This window comes from Symphalangus syndactylus, chromosome 20 (genome assembly GCF_028878055.3).
Source record: "Symphalangus syndactylus isolate Jambi chromosome 20, NHGRI_mSymSyn1-v2.1_pri, whole genome shotgun sequence".
NCBI lineage: Eukaryota > Metazoa > Chordata > Mammalia > Primates > Hylobatidae > Symphalangus > Symphalangus syndactylus.
Genome location: NC_072442.2, coordinates 68,927,659 through 68,944,191, shown reverse-complemented (window position 1 = coordinate 68,944,191; position 16,533 = coordinate 68,927,659). Strand labels below are relative to the sequence as shown.

The window sequence follows — 16,533 nt, the reverse complement described above, 5'->3', positions numbered from 1 at the left end:
ATCCCTGAACCCCTGTTGCAGCATAAGCACATCAAGACCTGGCATGGGGAGCCCATCTCTTCCCCAGGAGTAGGTGGTGGGGCACTGCCGTTTCCCCTACAGCCCTGCCTTCCCTAGAGAAGGGGGAAGGGCCCCTTCCGGGGTGGGCCTCCTGGACTGCTGTGGGCCCCAGGCCCACCCATTTAGACCCCCACATAAACTCAGACTCTGCCCCATGAAATTCAAAATAAAACAGCACTGAAGTGTAGGATGCACAGAAGGAAGTCTAATTAAGTTCTGATTTTCCATGGCTCAAGGTCACCTTGATGCTTTTATTTAACAGCAATTTTTCTCCCTCCTCTCCTAGATGCACCTGTTGTGCTGGTGCCCTGAGCACTGTTGTGGTCGGACTCTTGGGTCGTCTGGCGTAGGAATGAGGATCCTGTGGTCAAATATATGGGGCAGATTCCGCCCACTTCATTCCCCTTACGGAGAGTCAAGGAACAGCCCATCAACACATTAAGTGCTCTGATAAGTCCTATGGTACAGAAACCTGTTTAACAATGTTTCCCAATGTTATTTAACCACAGAGTCCTTTTGTTCGCACCTAATAGTAACTTCCAGCTGAGAATGCTTCTCATAAAATGCTGGCCTGGAAATTCTCCGGGGGTTTCCCCAGATCAGCAGGTAGGTAACGCTGACTCGTGAGGTCCCCAGGAGGCAACAGGGTGTGGGGCAGACTGGGTGCTCTGCGTGCAGCTGAATGGCTGAGGTCCCATCAGCTTGCTTGGGCTCTGAGCGGAGTGGCAGCTGTGGGCCTCCCTGGGTGCCCCCAGCCCAGTCCAGGCCCCAAAGCAAAAGGACCAGAATGCGTTGCCTGAGGTGGTGGACGGGTGCAGCTGGTGGGCGGGCCTGGGAGAAACCCCTCACCTTACTGGCTCCCGGCAGCAGGTGCAGCTTGACGTAGGGGTCTGCCAGCCCATTGTGGTCCATCGGCTTCAGGCCCTGGGCAGAGAACAGCAAAGGGTGTGAACTGGAAATCGCGGAGCTGGAACTGACAGGGCCTGCAGGTGCCCTTGTCCGCTGGGTCTCCTAGCTGGGTCCATTCATGGCGCCTTTCTCAGAAGCCCCCGGGCCCCACACCTCCAGAGGGAGGGCGTGAGGATGGCTCAATGCCGGTGCCTTCTCCCCTCCCCAAAACACCCTGGCCCAGGGCAGCTGTCATGCGGCCTCTTGTCAGGACAGACTTTCTCTTTCTCTTCTCCTCATCCTGGAAGCCAGTGGCTCGCCCTCCTCTGAGCCTCCCTCTCCACCCGGCTTTGCTCAGGCCCTTCCATCATCCTGACTCCCCTCCCCCATCTTCCAAGCATGGCCTCCTGAGTGGCCACACCCCTCACTGACCCTAAATCCACATAACCCCGGGACATGGTCCGAGACTAGGCCCCATTTCTGGCCATATTGGCCACAACTCCCAGCCCGTCCACAGAGATCACACAAGCTGACTGGCCACAGAGGGTCCCTCCACAAGATGGCACCCCTCTCTCACTCTGGTTCTTTTAGAAAACCCAGCCACGCGTGCACAGCCAGAGGCACACAGAAGCATGGACAGATAGGGGCTTTCTGACCTCAGCAGGCTCTTGTCTCTGAAAATTGCATTTGTTTCCTTCTAGGATGTGCACAGGGATGCAGGGAGGCAGCTGCAGCATCTGTAGGGGTGCAGCCGGCAACCCCAGGACAGTATTCAAAGGTGCACCACAAGGCTTCCACCCAGCCGGGTCAGGGAGGCAGCGTGGCGGCTCACACCAGGCCCATCTCCAAGGCGAGGCTGGGGCTCTCTCCCAGGCCCAGCCCACCTTGCTTTGACAGAGCTCTGGGGCTTCCAACCACCTACTTCCCTGCCACTGGCAAAGGGCAGAGGTTTGGGGGCCTGGCTGGCTTGGGTTCCAGGCTCAGCTCCTGTGTTCACCAGCTGGGAAGTGGATGAGTTACTTTGCATGCTAAGCCTCAGCTTTATCATCTGTTAAAGGGGTTGGCCGGGTACGGTGGCTCACGCCTGTAATCCCAGCGCTTGAGCCCAGGAGTTCAAGACCAGCCTGGGCAACACAGTAAGACCGTCTCTTCCAAAAACTAAAAAATTAGCTGGGTGGGGTGGCACGTGCCTGTGGTTCCAGCAGCTAGGGAAGCTGAGGTGGGAGGATCGCTTGAACCTGGGACACGGAGGCTGCAGTGAACCATGATCACACCACTGCACTCCAGCCTGGGTGACAGAGTGAGACCCTGTCTCAAATTTAAAAAAAAAAAAAGGGCAGGGATGTAATACTCCCATCTTCTTAGGGCTGGAGTGAGAGGGAGTGAGACCGTGTGGACACAGGGCCTGGCAGGCAGGGTTTGCTCCCTTCCCTGCACGCCAGGCCCCCGTGAGATGCCGGAGAAGTGGTTGAGGTCTGGTGGGTGCATCTGAGCTGTGCCTGCACTGTGGGGCTGCCTCTGGGACAGGGCCTGGCTCAGTGGCCCAACACGTGCTCAAGGGGACAAGGCTGCTCCAAAGCCAACTCCCTCACCCTGGCCTTGCGCCTTTCCCACCAAGTGCCTGAGGCGCAGAGTTCTGGGAATCTGGGGGCCCAGCCTGACCGGGGGTACCTGACCGCTGTGTCTTATTCTTACAGTTCTTATACGCTTGTTTGTTGTAGCTTAAAATGTTTCCATTTGGGCCACGTTTCTTGACACATTTCACTTACAAATCTTTGGGCCACCAGAAGTTCTGGCGTGTCTTTCCAGTGGCCCTGGTGGTCCCACCTCCATACCCCAAGACACCCGTGGGAGCTAGGCTGGGTCGAGAGGCGCTGTCATGCTGGGACAGGAGTGACGCCTGCTCTGTCCTGCAGACCCCGGGACTGTGACGAGGCCCCTGCTGCTGCCTCTCTACTCCTCCACCGGGCAGGTCCCTGAGCACCCTGGGCAGCCACACATTTGGCCAAAAGCAAAAGGACCAGTAGGCACTGCCTGAGGCTGTGTCACTGTGCTGCCACCAGCTTCTGTGCCCAAACAGGCAGCTTCCCTGGCCCCGACCCGGGGTTCCACCAGTGCCTCCACCCTCTGTGGGTGGAGGGAACCTGACCTCTGTCCACGGAAGGGGAAGGGCAGGAGGCTGTTTCCAGGGCAGGGAGCTGTTAGTGGGGCCCCTGTGCACACCCTCCCCACCTTGGGAGTTGGCAAGAGACGTAAACTGATCCCATGGTTCAGGGGTGGGCCTCACGGGAGGTGATGTGGTTTGGCAGTGTCCCCACCCAAATCTCATCTTGAGTTGTACTCCCATAATTCCTACAGGTTGTGGGAAGGACCCAGTGGGAGATAACGGAATCACAGGGGGAGGTTTCTCCCAGACTGTTCTTGTGGTAGTGAATACGTCTCACGAGATCTGATGGTCTGATAAGGGGAAACCCGTTTCCCTTGGCTGTCATTCTCTTGCCACCAAACATGTGAGAAGTGCCTTTCACCTTCTGCCACAATTGTGAGGCCTTCTCAGCCACGTGAAACGACAAGTCCAATAAACCTCTTTCCTTTATAAATTACACAGTCTCAGGTATGTCTTTATCGGCAGCGTGAAAATGGACTAATACAGGGGGGATGGGCGGAGGCGGCCCCTGGGGAGGCCCTGGCTGGTACTGGCACTGAGGGAACAGATGGGGGGTCTGGCTTTGAGAGGACAGCCTCTCCCCAAAACCCTAGCCCTGCCCTGCCCTGGACCTCTCAGAGGCTGTTGCTGGTGAAGTGTTCAGAAGAGGAGCTTTCTAGTCTGAAGTATCATTCAGCCTGAAAAAGAAGTTTTGACACGTGCTGCAATGAGGATGAAGCCTGAAGACATTCTGCAGAGTGAAAGAGGACAGACTCAAAAGGACCGATCCCGGGGACTGCAGACTCAAAAGGACCGATCCCGGGACTGCAGACTCAAAAGGACGGATCCCGGGGACTGCAGACTCAAAAGGACGGATCCCGGGGACTGCAGACTCAAAAGGACCAATCCTGGGGACTGCAGACTCAAAAGGACGGATCCCGGGGACTGCAGACTCAAGAGGACCAATCCCGGGGACTGCAGACTCAAGAGGACGGATCCCGGGGACTGCAGACTCAAAAGGACGGATCCCGGGGACTGCAGACTCAAAAGGACCGATCCCGGGGACTGCAGACTCAAAAGGACCGATCCCGGGGACTGCAGACTCAAGAGGACGGATCCCGGGGACTGCAGACTCAAGAGGACCGATCCCGGGGACTGCAGACTCAAGAGGACCGATCCCGGGGACTGCAGACTCAAAAGGACCGATCCCGGGGACTGCACTTATATGAGGTCCCTAGAATAGTCAAATCCATAGAGAAGGGAGCCAAATGGCAGCCTCCCCAGGGGCCAGGGGAGGAGAAAGGGGGAGCTGTTGTTTAATGGGTCCAGTTTAGTTTTGCAAAAGCTGAAGAGGGCTCTGGAGATGGGTTTCACAGCAGTGTGAAGGTAGAAGGTACTTAGCACAACTGAACTGTACGCTAAAAATGGTTGAGCGCTGAGGGGAGGAGTAAAAAAAAAAATGGTTGAGATGGGAAATTTAGATCTGTGTATTTTACCACAATAAAAAAAAAGTCTCCCAGAACTGGCAGTGCCAGTGGCCACGTGTTAACTCATTTAATGCTCACAACAGCCATGTAGGGCAGGGACAACCAACCCTATTTACAGATGGGCAAACTGAGACTGACCCTTATAAGGGGGAACAAGCAAGGGTACACCCCAGGGTGTCCAGCCCCCACCCTGGCCCTCCAGAGGCCAGCCCTCCTTCAGCTCGCCCACCCTGGGCCCCTCCCCACACCCCAGCCCAGAGCCCCAGCTCTTCCCCAGCCTGCACCACCCCTTCCCTACAGAACTGGGTTTACACAGAGAAGGAACTGGGCCTCCCACCCCCACTTCTGATACCTGAGGGTTACAGCCCAAAGTGGACACACACTTACACGTGTGCATGCACAGTACCCACACGTACACACAGAGACACACATACAGCTATGTACGTGCACACACACACACACCTGGAGCTGGGAAGGGAAGGCCCTGGTGTCTGGCATGGAGAGAGGAAGGGGTGGGCTTTGGCCAGAGTGGCCTGGCAGCCAGCACCTCTCCAGTCCCCAGGCCTGGACCACCTCTGCAAAGTTGGACAGAGGGAAAGGAGGAAGGGTCTAGCTTGGTCTCTACCTTGGCACAGCTGGGGTTTGACAAATGCTCAGTTCTGCTCCTAGGGGTGGGCTGGAGCCCCCGCCAGGCAGGGCTGGACATGCCCCGAGTCATAGCATGGGTGGTTCTAGAGGGGAAGGCAGGGGTGGGATGGAGCGTGCAGGCCTCTCAGTGCCCTACCAGGGCCCTGAGGCTGGTGTGGATGGCACTCACACCTACCCATGGCAGTCCACATGTGGTGGCCCAGGCTGGGCTGGAGGACAGCCTGGGGTGGCACGCAGTAGCCTGTCCTGCTGGGTGGGCATGGTGCCAAGGGCAGACCTCGCTGCCAGGCTGGGAGGAGGGGCAGGGAGCCTGCAGGTTGGGAGGCTGGGTGGGGCCTGGGCCCAGGCAGCTCTGCGGGAAGCCGCTGGATCTGAGCTGGGCTGGCTCAGGCCCTTCCATGGGGCTACTAGAGGGACTCCACTGGCCATGCAGGCCCTTACCTTGCGAGAGAACATCAATTTTGGCACCTTCCTCCCACAGGGAGCGATGGGGTGAGGGGGAAGGGAACAGGACAGTTGAGAACATGGAGCTGACACATGCTGGCTGGAGCGGCAGAGCCAGAGGGCAGCACCAGGGACCAGGCCAGGCTGCAGAGGGGTCCACAGGCACCCACAACCCCAGCCCATGTAGTGAGGCTCAGAGGGCCTCTGGGCTCAGGCCCTGGACGCCCTGCCAGGAGTGGCATCGGCCTCCTCCAGTGGCTCGGCTTCCAGGGTGCAAAGTGGCATCCCCACTCCTCAGGGTGTCTGGGAGGCCTGGAGGCACCAGCACCCAACCCGCCCTCCCTTGGCCTGCAGGGCAGACATCACCCTGCTCCTCTCTTTCCCTCTCAGCAGCCCCTCCGCAGGCTCAGGGGTCCTCGGTCCAGGCCTTCATCTTCCCATTCTCATCTGTTTCTTTGCTCCCCACAATGCCTGACTGTCCAGGGCGTTTCTTGGGGTTGGGTATTCAAGAAGGTTTTAAACAAGAATTCCTTCCTGGCCCCGCACCCCACACAGCGCAGACATCTAAAAGCCTGGACAGGAACCTGGGGGGTGGTGTGGTCTGGCCTCCCTGACCTAGGCCATCTCTTGAGGACCCCAGGGCAGGGAATTTGGGGGCAGGTTGCGGGGCCTACCTTGGCCTTGGTGATGGTGCAGTGGAGGGCGTTGTTCTCCTGGTCGTACAGCAGGCTGAAGTCCAGCGTGCCCAGGGCGGCTGCGGACAGAGGAGGGCACGGGTCCCACCCTGGCCGCATCTTGGAGAGGCTTCTCCTGCCCCTGTGAGGCCGGATGAGCCTGGCCTGGGCAGGTGCCACCATTCCATGGCGGCTGCCGCCAACCAAGCAGCTGCTGTGTGCCAGCCCCTCACCGACCCTCCCAGTCCCATCCAACCCTGGGAAGTCACAATATTCTCCCCACTTTCCAGAGGAGGAGCTGAGACTCAGAGAGGTCAGGTGGGTCACTCCAGTTCCCTGTCTGGCCCAGTGTGTGGCCCACCTGAGCTGGGCACCCAGCCAAAGGACTTCCTGCCCTCCTGGTACAACTGCCAGTCTGGGCCCCGTGCCTCAGTTTCCCTCACCTGTGAAATGTCACGAGGATCACATGAGAAAGCAGAGGAGATGAGGCTTTGAGAGGGACAGGCCCTGGCCAGGAAGATCAGCTGATTTGCTCACCAGTCCCCCGGCCAACACACAGGACTGCGGCTCCTCCATCTCTCTGGCCCCTTGGGGACCCCGAGCAGGCTGTGAGGAGCCAGCTGGGTCCTCATACTGCTGCCCCCAAGTCTCTCAATGGCAGTGGTAACTCCCAAAAGCCAGGGGGGAGGGTGCAGCCATAATTGGGTGCAGCTGCCTCCCTCCCCGGGGGCAATCATTCACAGCAGCTGTGGCTTTCCATGCAGACGCGGCTCCCAGCATGAAGGCCGAGGTGATGGTGGGGGGCAGAGCTTGGGGGCAGTCCCCAGACAGCAAGATGCACATTCACAGATGGCTTCAGAAGCCCAGAGCCTGCTCCCAGGCTGCAGGGCCGGTCAACTGGTGTCACATTCCTTCATTATTTACCAAGTGTTTATGACATGCCAGACTCTAAGGGATGGACATCTGTGAGGCAGCGTCCCTACCCCAAGGAAAGTACAGCTTAAGGCGAGGAACAAACGGAAATAATTTGCTGCAGTAGAGTCTGGTGAGCCAGGAGCCATGGGGAGCCCGTGTGAATTGGGACCATCAGGGAAGGCTTCCTGGAGGAGGTCATGCTTCACCTGAGCCATGAGGGACGAGTAGGAGTTGGCCAATGGCACAGAGGGGCTGGGGGAGGTGACGATTCCAACCACAGGCCAACCAGCAGGTGCGGACTTAGCGGCTGGTGTGATCCTGGGATAAGGGAAAGCCAAACTTGAAAGACGTTATTCTTCAGGCTCTGACCTACGCTCCCAACATGGATCTAGATCCAACTGTGGCCACACCTGACCGGGCCCATCATTTACATCTTGTCTGCGGCTGCTTTCCTGCTTCAGAAGCAGACCACACGGTCTGCACAGCTGAAAATATTTACTATCCGGCCCTTTATAGAACAAGTTTGCAGATCTCTGGGCGAGTGCTGGGCCCAGGCATAACAAAGTTTCTTGGGTCTGCAGGGAAATTGGCTAATGAAAGGCCACGAGTGTGGAGTGTCCTTTATTCTGAGCTGGTGATGGGAGTGGCGTTTGTCTAGATCATCCCCTTCTAACACGAATCAGGCATATGTCTCTGTCTTTGCAGCAGTGTGGGGTGCAAGACCTGCCCTCTGACATCAGTCTCCTCGGTTCAAATCCCAGCGTGCCCTTCCCTGCTGTGTGACCAGCTTATCTAACGTCTTTATGCCTCAGTTTATTCATCTGTAAAATGGAGACAACAATAGTATCCACCTCGCAGCACACAGTGTGGCTGGGGTGTGGGAGGAGCTCAGTAGATCATTAGAGAAGGAGCAGATCCCTATGGTGGGTTTTCTAGCTAACGGTACTGGCTTCTATGAGACCCATTCTGGAATGAAACTGTCCTAAACTGGATCATTTCCCTCCCTGCCTTTGGGAGCAGAACATACAACTGGTCACTTAAACTTGCAAACAAATGGTCCAGATGCAAAAGGGGACATGAAGCAACCCCTCCACCAGAGGGTCCCGGGTGGCCCTCTTTTCGGTTTTCTTCATTTTTCTGCCTCTTCCTTTGACATCGGCCTGAAACTCCTATTAGATTACTTGTCTGTGGTGGTGCAGACAGCTCTCGCCTATTCAACAATTGTTTCTCCCATGAGACCAGGTGATGATACTTGTTGGAACTGTGTGCAAACTAAGAGCCAACAGGTCTTCAGTGGCTGGTGTGGTGCTCATGCCTGTCATCTCAGCACTTTGGGAGGCTGAGGCGGGTGGATCACTTGAGCCCAGGAGTTCGAGACCAGCCTGGCCAACATGGCAACACCCGTCTCTACAAAAAATACAAAAATAGCCAGGCATGGTGGCACATGCCTGTGGTCCCAGCTACTCGGGAGGCTGAGGTGGGAGGACCACTTGAGCCCAGGAGGTTGAGGCTACAGTGAGCGTGATTGTACCACTGCATCCAACCTGGGCGACACTGCGAGATCCTGTCTCAAAAAAATAAATAAATACTAGGTCTTGAGTGAAGCCTGGGGCGCGTTCTCCTGAGCAGGGTATGTGTGCCGCAGCAATAGCAATAGCTGCCTGCATGCTAGCTGCCATCTCCACACCAGGCAAGTGAGGCTGCTGGAAGGGAGGTATATCCCACTGCTCCTGCAACAGTGAACACAGCCACAGTCCAAGACGCACCAATCTGTGCTTTTGTAACAATATTCTCCAAAGCCGTTGGCTTTACGTGATAGTAAATGAATCTGCTGTTCAGGTCAGGCCTACCTGGGGTTTGTTCCCCCAAAGAATTAGCCTCCTGAGCACAGGGACCATGCCTTGGCCACACCTGTGAGACCAACAAACAGCAGAGGCAGACACACGTGGCTGGTCCATTCAAACCAACTTGCCCTCCAGGTGCTCCCAGGAGCTGGGATCTGGTGTGACACCCACATGTACAAATGCACACTCTGATTTCTGCCTGTTTCCCAACCCCAGAGAAGGACAGCCAGAAGACAGAGCGGCTGCCTGCTCCCCCTGGGACACCCAGCTCCTGGAGGGGAGGAGCCCCTGCACTGGCTCTACAGAAACCCCTGTCCAAGGAGGGCAGCGATCTGCTCCAACTGCTTGGGAGGAACACTGACACCTGTCACCACCTCCTGGGAAGGAACAGCACACCCAATGTGTCACCAGGAAGGGACTGATGAATTTCTTTGAACTCCACTGGAATGTCTGTAAGAAATGATAGTTTATAAACAGAAGCTCGGTCACAATTTTGAGAGGCTGGTGAAACTCTCTTACAGAGCACATGCCCCAAACTCTTCATTTCCCTTTAGAGAAATGAGGCTCAGAGAGGGGAGGTGAGCAGCTCATCGTGGCCCAGCAGACCCGGGCACACAGTCTAGGCCTCTTCACTTCCATCCTGATAGTTTCTCCCTTAAAGCCTAGTGGCTCCCAAGAAGTTTTTTTTTTTTTTTTTTTTGGAGACAGGGTCTTGTTCTGTTACCCAGGCTGGAGTACGGTGGTGCGATCACGTTCAGCCTCCCAGGCTCAAACCATCCTCTCACCTCAGCCTCCCAAGTAGCTGGGACTACAGGCGCCCACCACCATGCCCGGCTAATTTAAAAAAATATTTACAAAAAAAAGAGACAGTGGTGTGTGTGTGTGTGTGTGTGTGGCGGTGGGGGGTCTCACTACGTTGCTCAGGCTGGTGTGGAACTCCTGGGCTCAAGCAATCCTCCTGCCTCCACCTCCCAAAGTGCTGGGATCACAGGCACGCACGGGCCACTCCGCCCTGGTCCAAAAAGCTTTTTTCTGGCCACTTTGTTTAGCTGAAATCTTAGGAGGATGCAACTAAGAAACAAACAGAGAGAAAAGCAGAGTCGCTCTAGGGGAAGGAGAGTGGGGGCTCAGCCGCTGCCCTGGAGAGCCCCCCGCACTGGAAAAGCACCTCGGGCTTGTGCTGGGAGTGGGGCGGGCCCTAAGGGCAGGAGAAGGTGCTTCTCTGTGAGCCACAGTGCCCTGCCCTTGGAGCGCTCAAATCACATGACCCCACCGAAGTTTACGTCTTCGGAAAAATAATGAGAGTTGGTCACTAATGGGCCTTTGAGAGTTGTCACCCGCTTGTCGATAATTATAGAGCTTTAATGGGGCTAATTCAGAGAAAATCAAGCTCAAGCCCCTGTTGGCTCCTCTGAGGCCGAACACCCCTGCTTGGCTGATGGAGACCTGACAGCATCGTCATAACCTTGGTTTGCGCCTGGACTTTCCTGACACCCGTGGGAATAGGAAATCTGCCCTGATTTTTTTTTTTTTTTTGAAGAAAAATGTCAGGCTCTCAAATAGCTTAAAAAAAAAAAAACAAAACAACTGTGGCAAGGACCATAGAAAATCATCAAGCTTGTGTTGAAAGCATTTCATAGTTGGGGAACCTGAGCCACTGAGCCAGGCCGGCACTGCAGGGGGGACAGAGAGAAACGAGCCATCATCCTGCTTCCCAGGAGCTCAGAGACGAGTGTTGAGATTCTTATAAACATCTTCATTCATCTGCTTTAATCAACTCCTGGACTCAGTTCAGCCTCCTTGGTGTGGCATTCAAGACCTTCTGTGATATGACCGCTTTGGCCTCCTCACAGGTCTCTTCCCGTTCTTTGAGCCACTTGGCTCTATTGTTTTGCCTACACTGGGCTGAGTTTCTGACACTTCAGGACCTGTGTACACAGCCGTCCCTCTGCCAGGAGCACCTCCCTTTCCTCTTTCCCCTCTGCCAGCCCACCTCCTCCCTCCTCCCAGTCTTAGAGCTGAGCCCTCTCTGTGAGTGACCTCTGCCAGCCAGAGCTTTCCATCTGGGTTCTTGCCTGCCTGTCCCTCGCTGTGGGGTCACCTGTTTGTCTTGGTTTGGATGAATACCCTCAGGTCAGAGGTTGCCTCTCAGCATTCTTCTATCTCTGTGCCTAACACAGAGCCTGCCACAGAGTTGGTGCTATAACGTTGAGTGCATTAAAAATGTCACAGGTCCAGGTAGAACATGACTGGGGAAAAAGAGGTTCTGGGCTCAAAGGAAGGGGCACCACAGCTAGTGGGGGCTGGAATATGCCCCCTGACAAGGAGAACCTTTGTGGTGGATTCAACACTTTGTCCTTGCTCCAGACCTGCATGGGCATCAGTCCTGACCCGGTCTCGGGTGAACCACACAGGGCAGGTTTAACACAGGCATGTGATGCAATTCTGGCCAGTGAGACAAAAGGTCAGGTCTCCTGGGGACTTCTGGGAGAGGTTTCCTCGCTCTTACACTGAGACACGAGAAAAGGAATCGGTCCTTACCCAGTCGAGGACCTTATCGTTACACGTGATGCCTGGACCTGCTGCAGCCACCTTGGACCTGAGGGTCCTGCTTGGCTGATGGAGACTGACAGCGTCATTCTGACCTTGGTTTGCACCTGAACCTTCCTCACCCAGACACCCCTGGGAATCGGAAACCGCCTTGATTTTGCTCTACAAGGAAAAGCGCACAGCCGTGAGCAAAGACGGACGGAACCCTCACCCCTGACAGTGCCGAGGGGCTCCCGCATGGGTGCACCCTGGCGCGGCAAGACCTCAGCTGTCCTCATTGTTTCAGCCACTCTGAGTTGGTTTTCTGTCACTTGCAACCCATGGCACTCTAGTGATTACAGCTTTGAAGAACGAACTGGGCTTCATCTCCGGTAGGGGCAGCATGTGGTGTGTGTGGCCCACGGCCCACCTGGAGGGCAGCACGCCACAGAGGCCACCCCAGGAGAACTGGCAGGGTGGACACTGGGTCCTGTTCCTCATTAGGACATGCACTGCCTTTCCTCCCTGTCATCGCCCCTCTGCGAGATCTGCTGGGAAAATGCGAGTTGTGCGCTTGTGCTTTGACATGACTGAATAAAGGAAGGGCTTTAAAGAGCCAGGAGAAAAGGCTGAGTAAATAAACAGCACTTCACTCTCTGCCTTGGACAACAGAGCAACCGCCCTCATTTCTTTTTGTCAGAACAGAGATAATCCAATAATTAGGGCAGCAAATAGCATAACCCTGGCTAAAGCCATAATGAACCATCTGGCTTGAATCATTTAGGCTTATTCTAGGGATCTGGTTGTCACAGCCCAGAGGGGGGCACGGCCTGGGGTACTGGGTGGAAGGCAGTCCCACCCCAGAACCTGTTCCCCCACCATGGACAAGAGCCAAGATTTCTGGGCTCCTGTGCCTAGGATGTTTGTCAGCCACCCACAGGATCCAAGCCTAGGGTGGGGCCCCCTCGAAGGGGGCGGCAGGGGCCCAAGCTGACCCTAGCTCAGTGGCACACCGTCCTCCTTGGCTCCTCTGAGCCCATTTTCAGAATTTCTTTGGCGTGTCCTGGTAATATGGGTGTGGCCAGCCCACAGTTCAAGCTGGCAAAGCTGCATCCAGCTCTGCCCTGCACTGCTGACCCCATGCGAGTCTGGCCCCTGCACGGCATGTATCTCAGGCCAGGGACCCAGCCCTGCTGCCAGGACATGCTCCGTGAAGGGCTGCTGAGCTGATGGATTGGAGATGGGGCTGGCTGGCCTGAGTTTCTAGCTTCCTGGTCCCCTCCTTGCTTTGTGGGTTCAGAGACAGCAAAAAAAAAAAAAAAGCCTCTTGGCCATCCGCCATCCAGCGGGCCCTCTGTGGCACCAGGAGGGTGGCCTGAAGCTCTGCCCTCGCCTCTTACTTCCTTGGTGCCGCAGCAGAGATGCCGGAAATGGGAACAACTTTCCCATCCCTTCTTCTGGGGGAGGCTTTGGATTCAGGGCAGCCAAAGTAGTGACTTGGGTCCCACTCAGGGCCTGCCCAGGGGATCAGCACGTCCAGGGTGAGCTTCGCACAGGGTGCCAGGAGCAGAGGGGAAGGGGGTGGATCTAGGGCACAGCCCCGAGGGCGAAAAACTCTTCCGACCCAATTTCCCCAAGCTGGCAGGAAAGTGGAGGGACAAGACTGCTCCCCAGCCCCCATGCCCCAGGGCAGGGCCTTCAGATGCCAGGCGCTGGCCCGAGGGCCGTGGTGCAGGCCTCGAGAAAGTGCATAGCAGGCAGTTTCCCCTACAGGGGCCCTGCTGTAACCAGCCACTGCTGATTGGCCTCCGCAGTTGGGGCGATGGGGGCTCTGCGCCCAGGGGGCACTGGTAATCCCTACCTTCAGCTTCTGGTGGCACATTTGATGCTTGGGAAACTCCAGGCCCGCAGCCCACAGGCCCCGGTGAGTGCCCAAGCCGGGCGCAGACATCCCTGCTGCGCAGGGGAGGGGCAGCCCCAGCCCTGGAGAAGCCGGAGCAGGACTCCTGCCCGACAAGGGCCACATCCCGGGAAGGGCTGCGGTTTGATGCTGGTTTTCCAGGTCTCAGTGACAAGTCTGGAGCCCACAGCGGGGCTAGGAGGGGGTTCTCACATCCCATCCCCAACCCGCGCAAACCGATTCCTCACTGGACTGCGACCTCTTCCGGCGTCGGTTTCCCAGCCAGTCCCGGCTCGGGCCGGACAGGCACCCTCGGGGACGGGAAAAGGCGCCAGGAGCGCCCACCGGCCGGGCCTCGGTCCCGGGACTCCGGCGCTTGCCTGCTCCCAGGGGCTCGGGGCTCAGTCCCGGAGGAGGGGGAGCGGGCCGGGGGGCCCTCTCTGCCCGGGGGCCGCGGGCGTAACAGGTGGGCGAAGGTGCGCGGCCCTGGCGAGCGCTGCGGCGGGGTCCATGGACACCGGAGGAGGAACCGCCAAGGTTTTTCCAAAGGACAAGCGGCCCCGCTGTCCTCCTGGTCCTCGGCCCGCGCGCCGGCAAAGCAGCTGCGCTCTGCGGGCCGCCGGGCCCACGCGGGAGGCCGGGCCGCTCCCAGCCTCGGGCCCCTCCGCAGCTCGCCCCAGCCCTGAGCCTCGGCCGCGAGGCCCTCCCGGAGCGGCTGGCGGGCGCGGAGCCACCGCGCGGCCGGCAGCAACTGGTGTCTCCCCGGGACGCAGCTCCGCCCTTCCCGGGAACAAAAGCAGCCGCCCGCGCCGGAGCTCCGGGAGGGCGGGCTGGCAGGGAGGGGGCGCGGCGCTGGCTCCGGGGAACCCGGCCCCGGAAATGGGGCTCCCCCAGGGGGCGCCCCCAAGCGTCCCTCCTCTGCAGTCTGGGTCTGGGTCGGAGGGGGCCGGTGGGCAGGGCGCGGAGAGCGCACCGAGAGCGCGAGGGGGACCCGCCGAGGGAACCCGCGAGGCCGTGGGTGGGCCGAGCCCGAGCCAGGGGAGGGGGCGCGAAGTCGGCGAGTTGGAAACTTACTGCAATCGTCCGACTCGTAGCCGTCGGCGTCCGGCTCGTCCTCCGGCGGCTTGGCTGGCGGCCGCGCGGGGCTGGGACCGGGGCTGGGGCCCGGGCTGGAGCCGTAGGCTCCGAAGAGCTGGTCCACATCCTCGTCGTCCTCGCGGGCGCCGTCGGAGGGGCTGCGGCGGCCGGCACCGGCCACAGCCGAGCGCGCGGGGGCGTCCGGGGGTGCAGCGGCGCGGGGCCCGGCGTCCGGGGGCAGGCCCCGCGGGAAGCGGGGGAAGTAGTCGGAGATCTGCTTGATGGGACGGATGGGGCCGGGGCACACGTCGATGGCCATATGCTCCTGGATGCTGATGGTCGCCTTCTCCCCGCGCCGCCGGAGGGTCATGCAGGCAGCGCCGCCCCGCCCCGGGCGCGGCCCGGCCCGGCGCGACCCCGGCCCGGGGGAGGCTCAGCAGGCCCGGCGGGGCGCGGGGGAGGCTGCGGGCATCGCCGGCCGCGCCCCCGGACGGCCCTGACTTGGCTGCTGCCCGCTCCGCTGCGGACGGCGCGAGTGAGTGCCAGAGGCCGGCAGGCAGGGGGCGGGCCCAGCCCGCGTCACCCGGCAGCAACCAAGCAGGGTGAGTGTGCGGGCTGCGCGGGCGGCGCGGAGCGGAGGGAGCCGCGCGGCGCCACATTCACTCGCACTCGCACTCACACCGGCGTGCACGCCGGCCCGGGACCCCGCGCGCGCACACTCGCGGCCAGGCAGGGCCGCCGGGCGCCTTCCGCTCATGCACGCCCGCAGTACAAGCTGGGAGCCAGCTGGGCAGGGACCCGCAGGACGCGCACCCACACGTTCCCGCGCGTGCCAGCCCACGCTGGGCTCTGCTGGCTCTCTCGGGACACACGCAGGTGTGCAAGCGCACACCTCCGTGTGCAGAGACACGTGGTGGAAGCATCCGCTCGCTCACACCGTAGGACACACACACAAACGTCTGCATGCGCACATAGTTGGTTTAGGATGCTGTGACACAGTACACCCCCAATGCACAGGCGTGCACACCTAATGGAGCACACACACAGGTGATCAAGGGCACCCAGGGCACAGGCTTCCACACCCCCAAGCACCCCTAACAAGACGCACAAACATGTGCCCATAGAAGTGATCAGAGGACGCTGAGCACAACTGCCTCTCTCCTCCCCCATCTAGCAGGACATGGAGTCACACTCCTAGCGTGTAGGGACAGGCTGCCTACACACGGGCAGGACATGTACACGCTCAACTGTACAAGGACACCGGGGCACAGTCTGTGCACACATATTCTCAGGTCACATACAACACAGCACTCTAACCGCGGGTCAGTCCCTCATTTGGTCAATGAGTAGTCCGAAGGACCCACCGGGGCAGGGTGGCTGAGAACCTGCACAGGGCCTGGTCAAGAGGGGGTAAGGGCAGGGCCTGGGCGGTGAGTGATGCAGTGAGGCTGGGCGGCACCCTCCCCCCACCCCCACTCCTACTCTAAGCCTCCCACATGGTCAGATCACTAAACAAATCCCACAGGGCCCAGTCCCGGCTCTCCCGCTTTCCAGGACCAGAGCTCTGTTGGGAACTGCTGCTGCTTGGACAGGTGTGTTCCCGGAAAGCCCTGGGCATGGATGGAATCCTGTTTACCCTCTAGTTTCCACTGACGTGTAAGACACTGAGCTTCTTAGCTGGTGCCTTTGGTGAGTCTGAACGAGAGGCTCCAAGCCTCTCTTGTTCCCCCACCATAACCCCTGCAGAGTGATGGGGAGCAGAGGAAAGAGGCAAAGCCTTGCCCTATGGCTTCCAGCTGCACAGTTCTGGCAGGGTATTTGACCTCTTTGAGCCTCAGTTTCTTCATCTATGAAATGAGGCTATTTCCAACTGCACAGCATTGTGGCAAGGCCCCATCCAGCACAGAACGACAGGTAAGAG

At 58.7% G+C, this 16,533-nt stretch overlaps 1 protein-coding gene across 1 annotated transcript in view; it reads right to left on the bottom strand.

Moving 5' to 3' along the window:
• Positions 1–15,071, bottom strand: part of DOC2B (double C2 domain beta) — a 30,359-nt gene extending 15,288 nt beyond the window's left edge. The window contains exons 1-3 of the mRNA XM_055257016.2: positions 14,610–15,071; positions 6,348–6,427; positions 910–984 (exon numbers count right to left, since the gene is read on the bottom strand). Coding sequence (XP_055112991.1) covers positions 910–984; positions 6,348–6,427; positions 14,610–14,982 — 528 coding nt within the window. The 5' untranslated portion in view covers positions 14,983–15,071. The remainder of the gene's footprint in view (positions 1–909; positions 985–6,347; positions 6,428–14,609) is intronic.
• Positions 15,072–16,533: the final 1,462 nt, after the last annotated feature.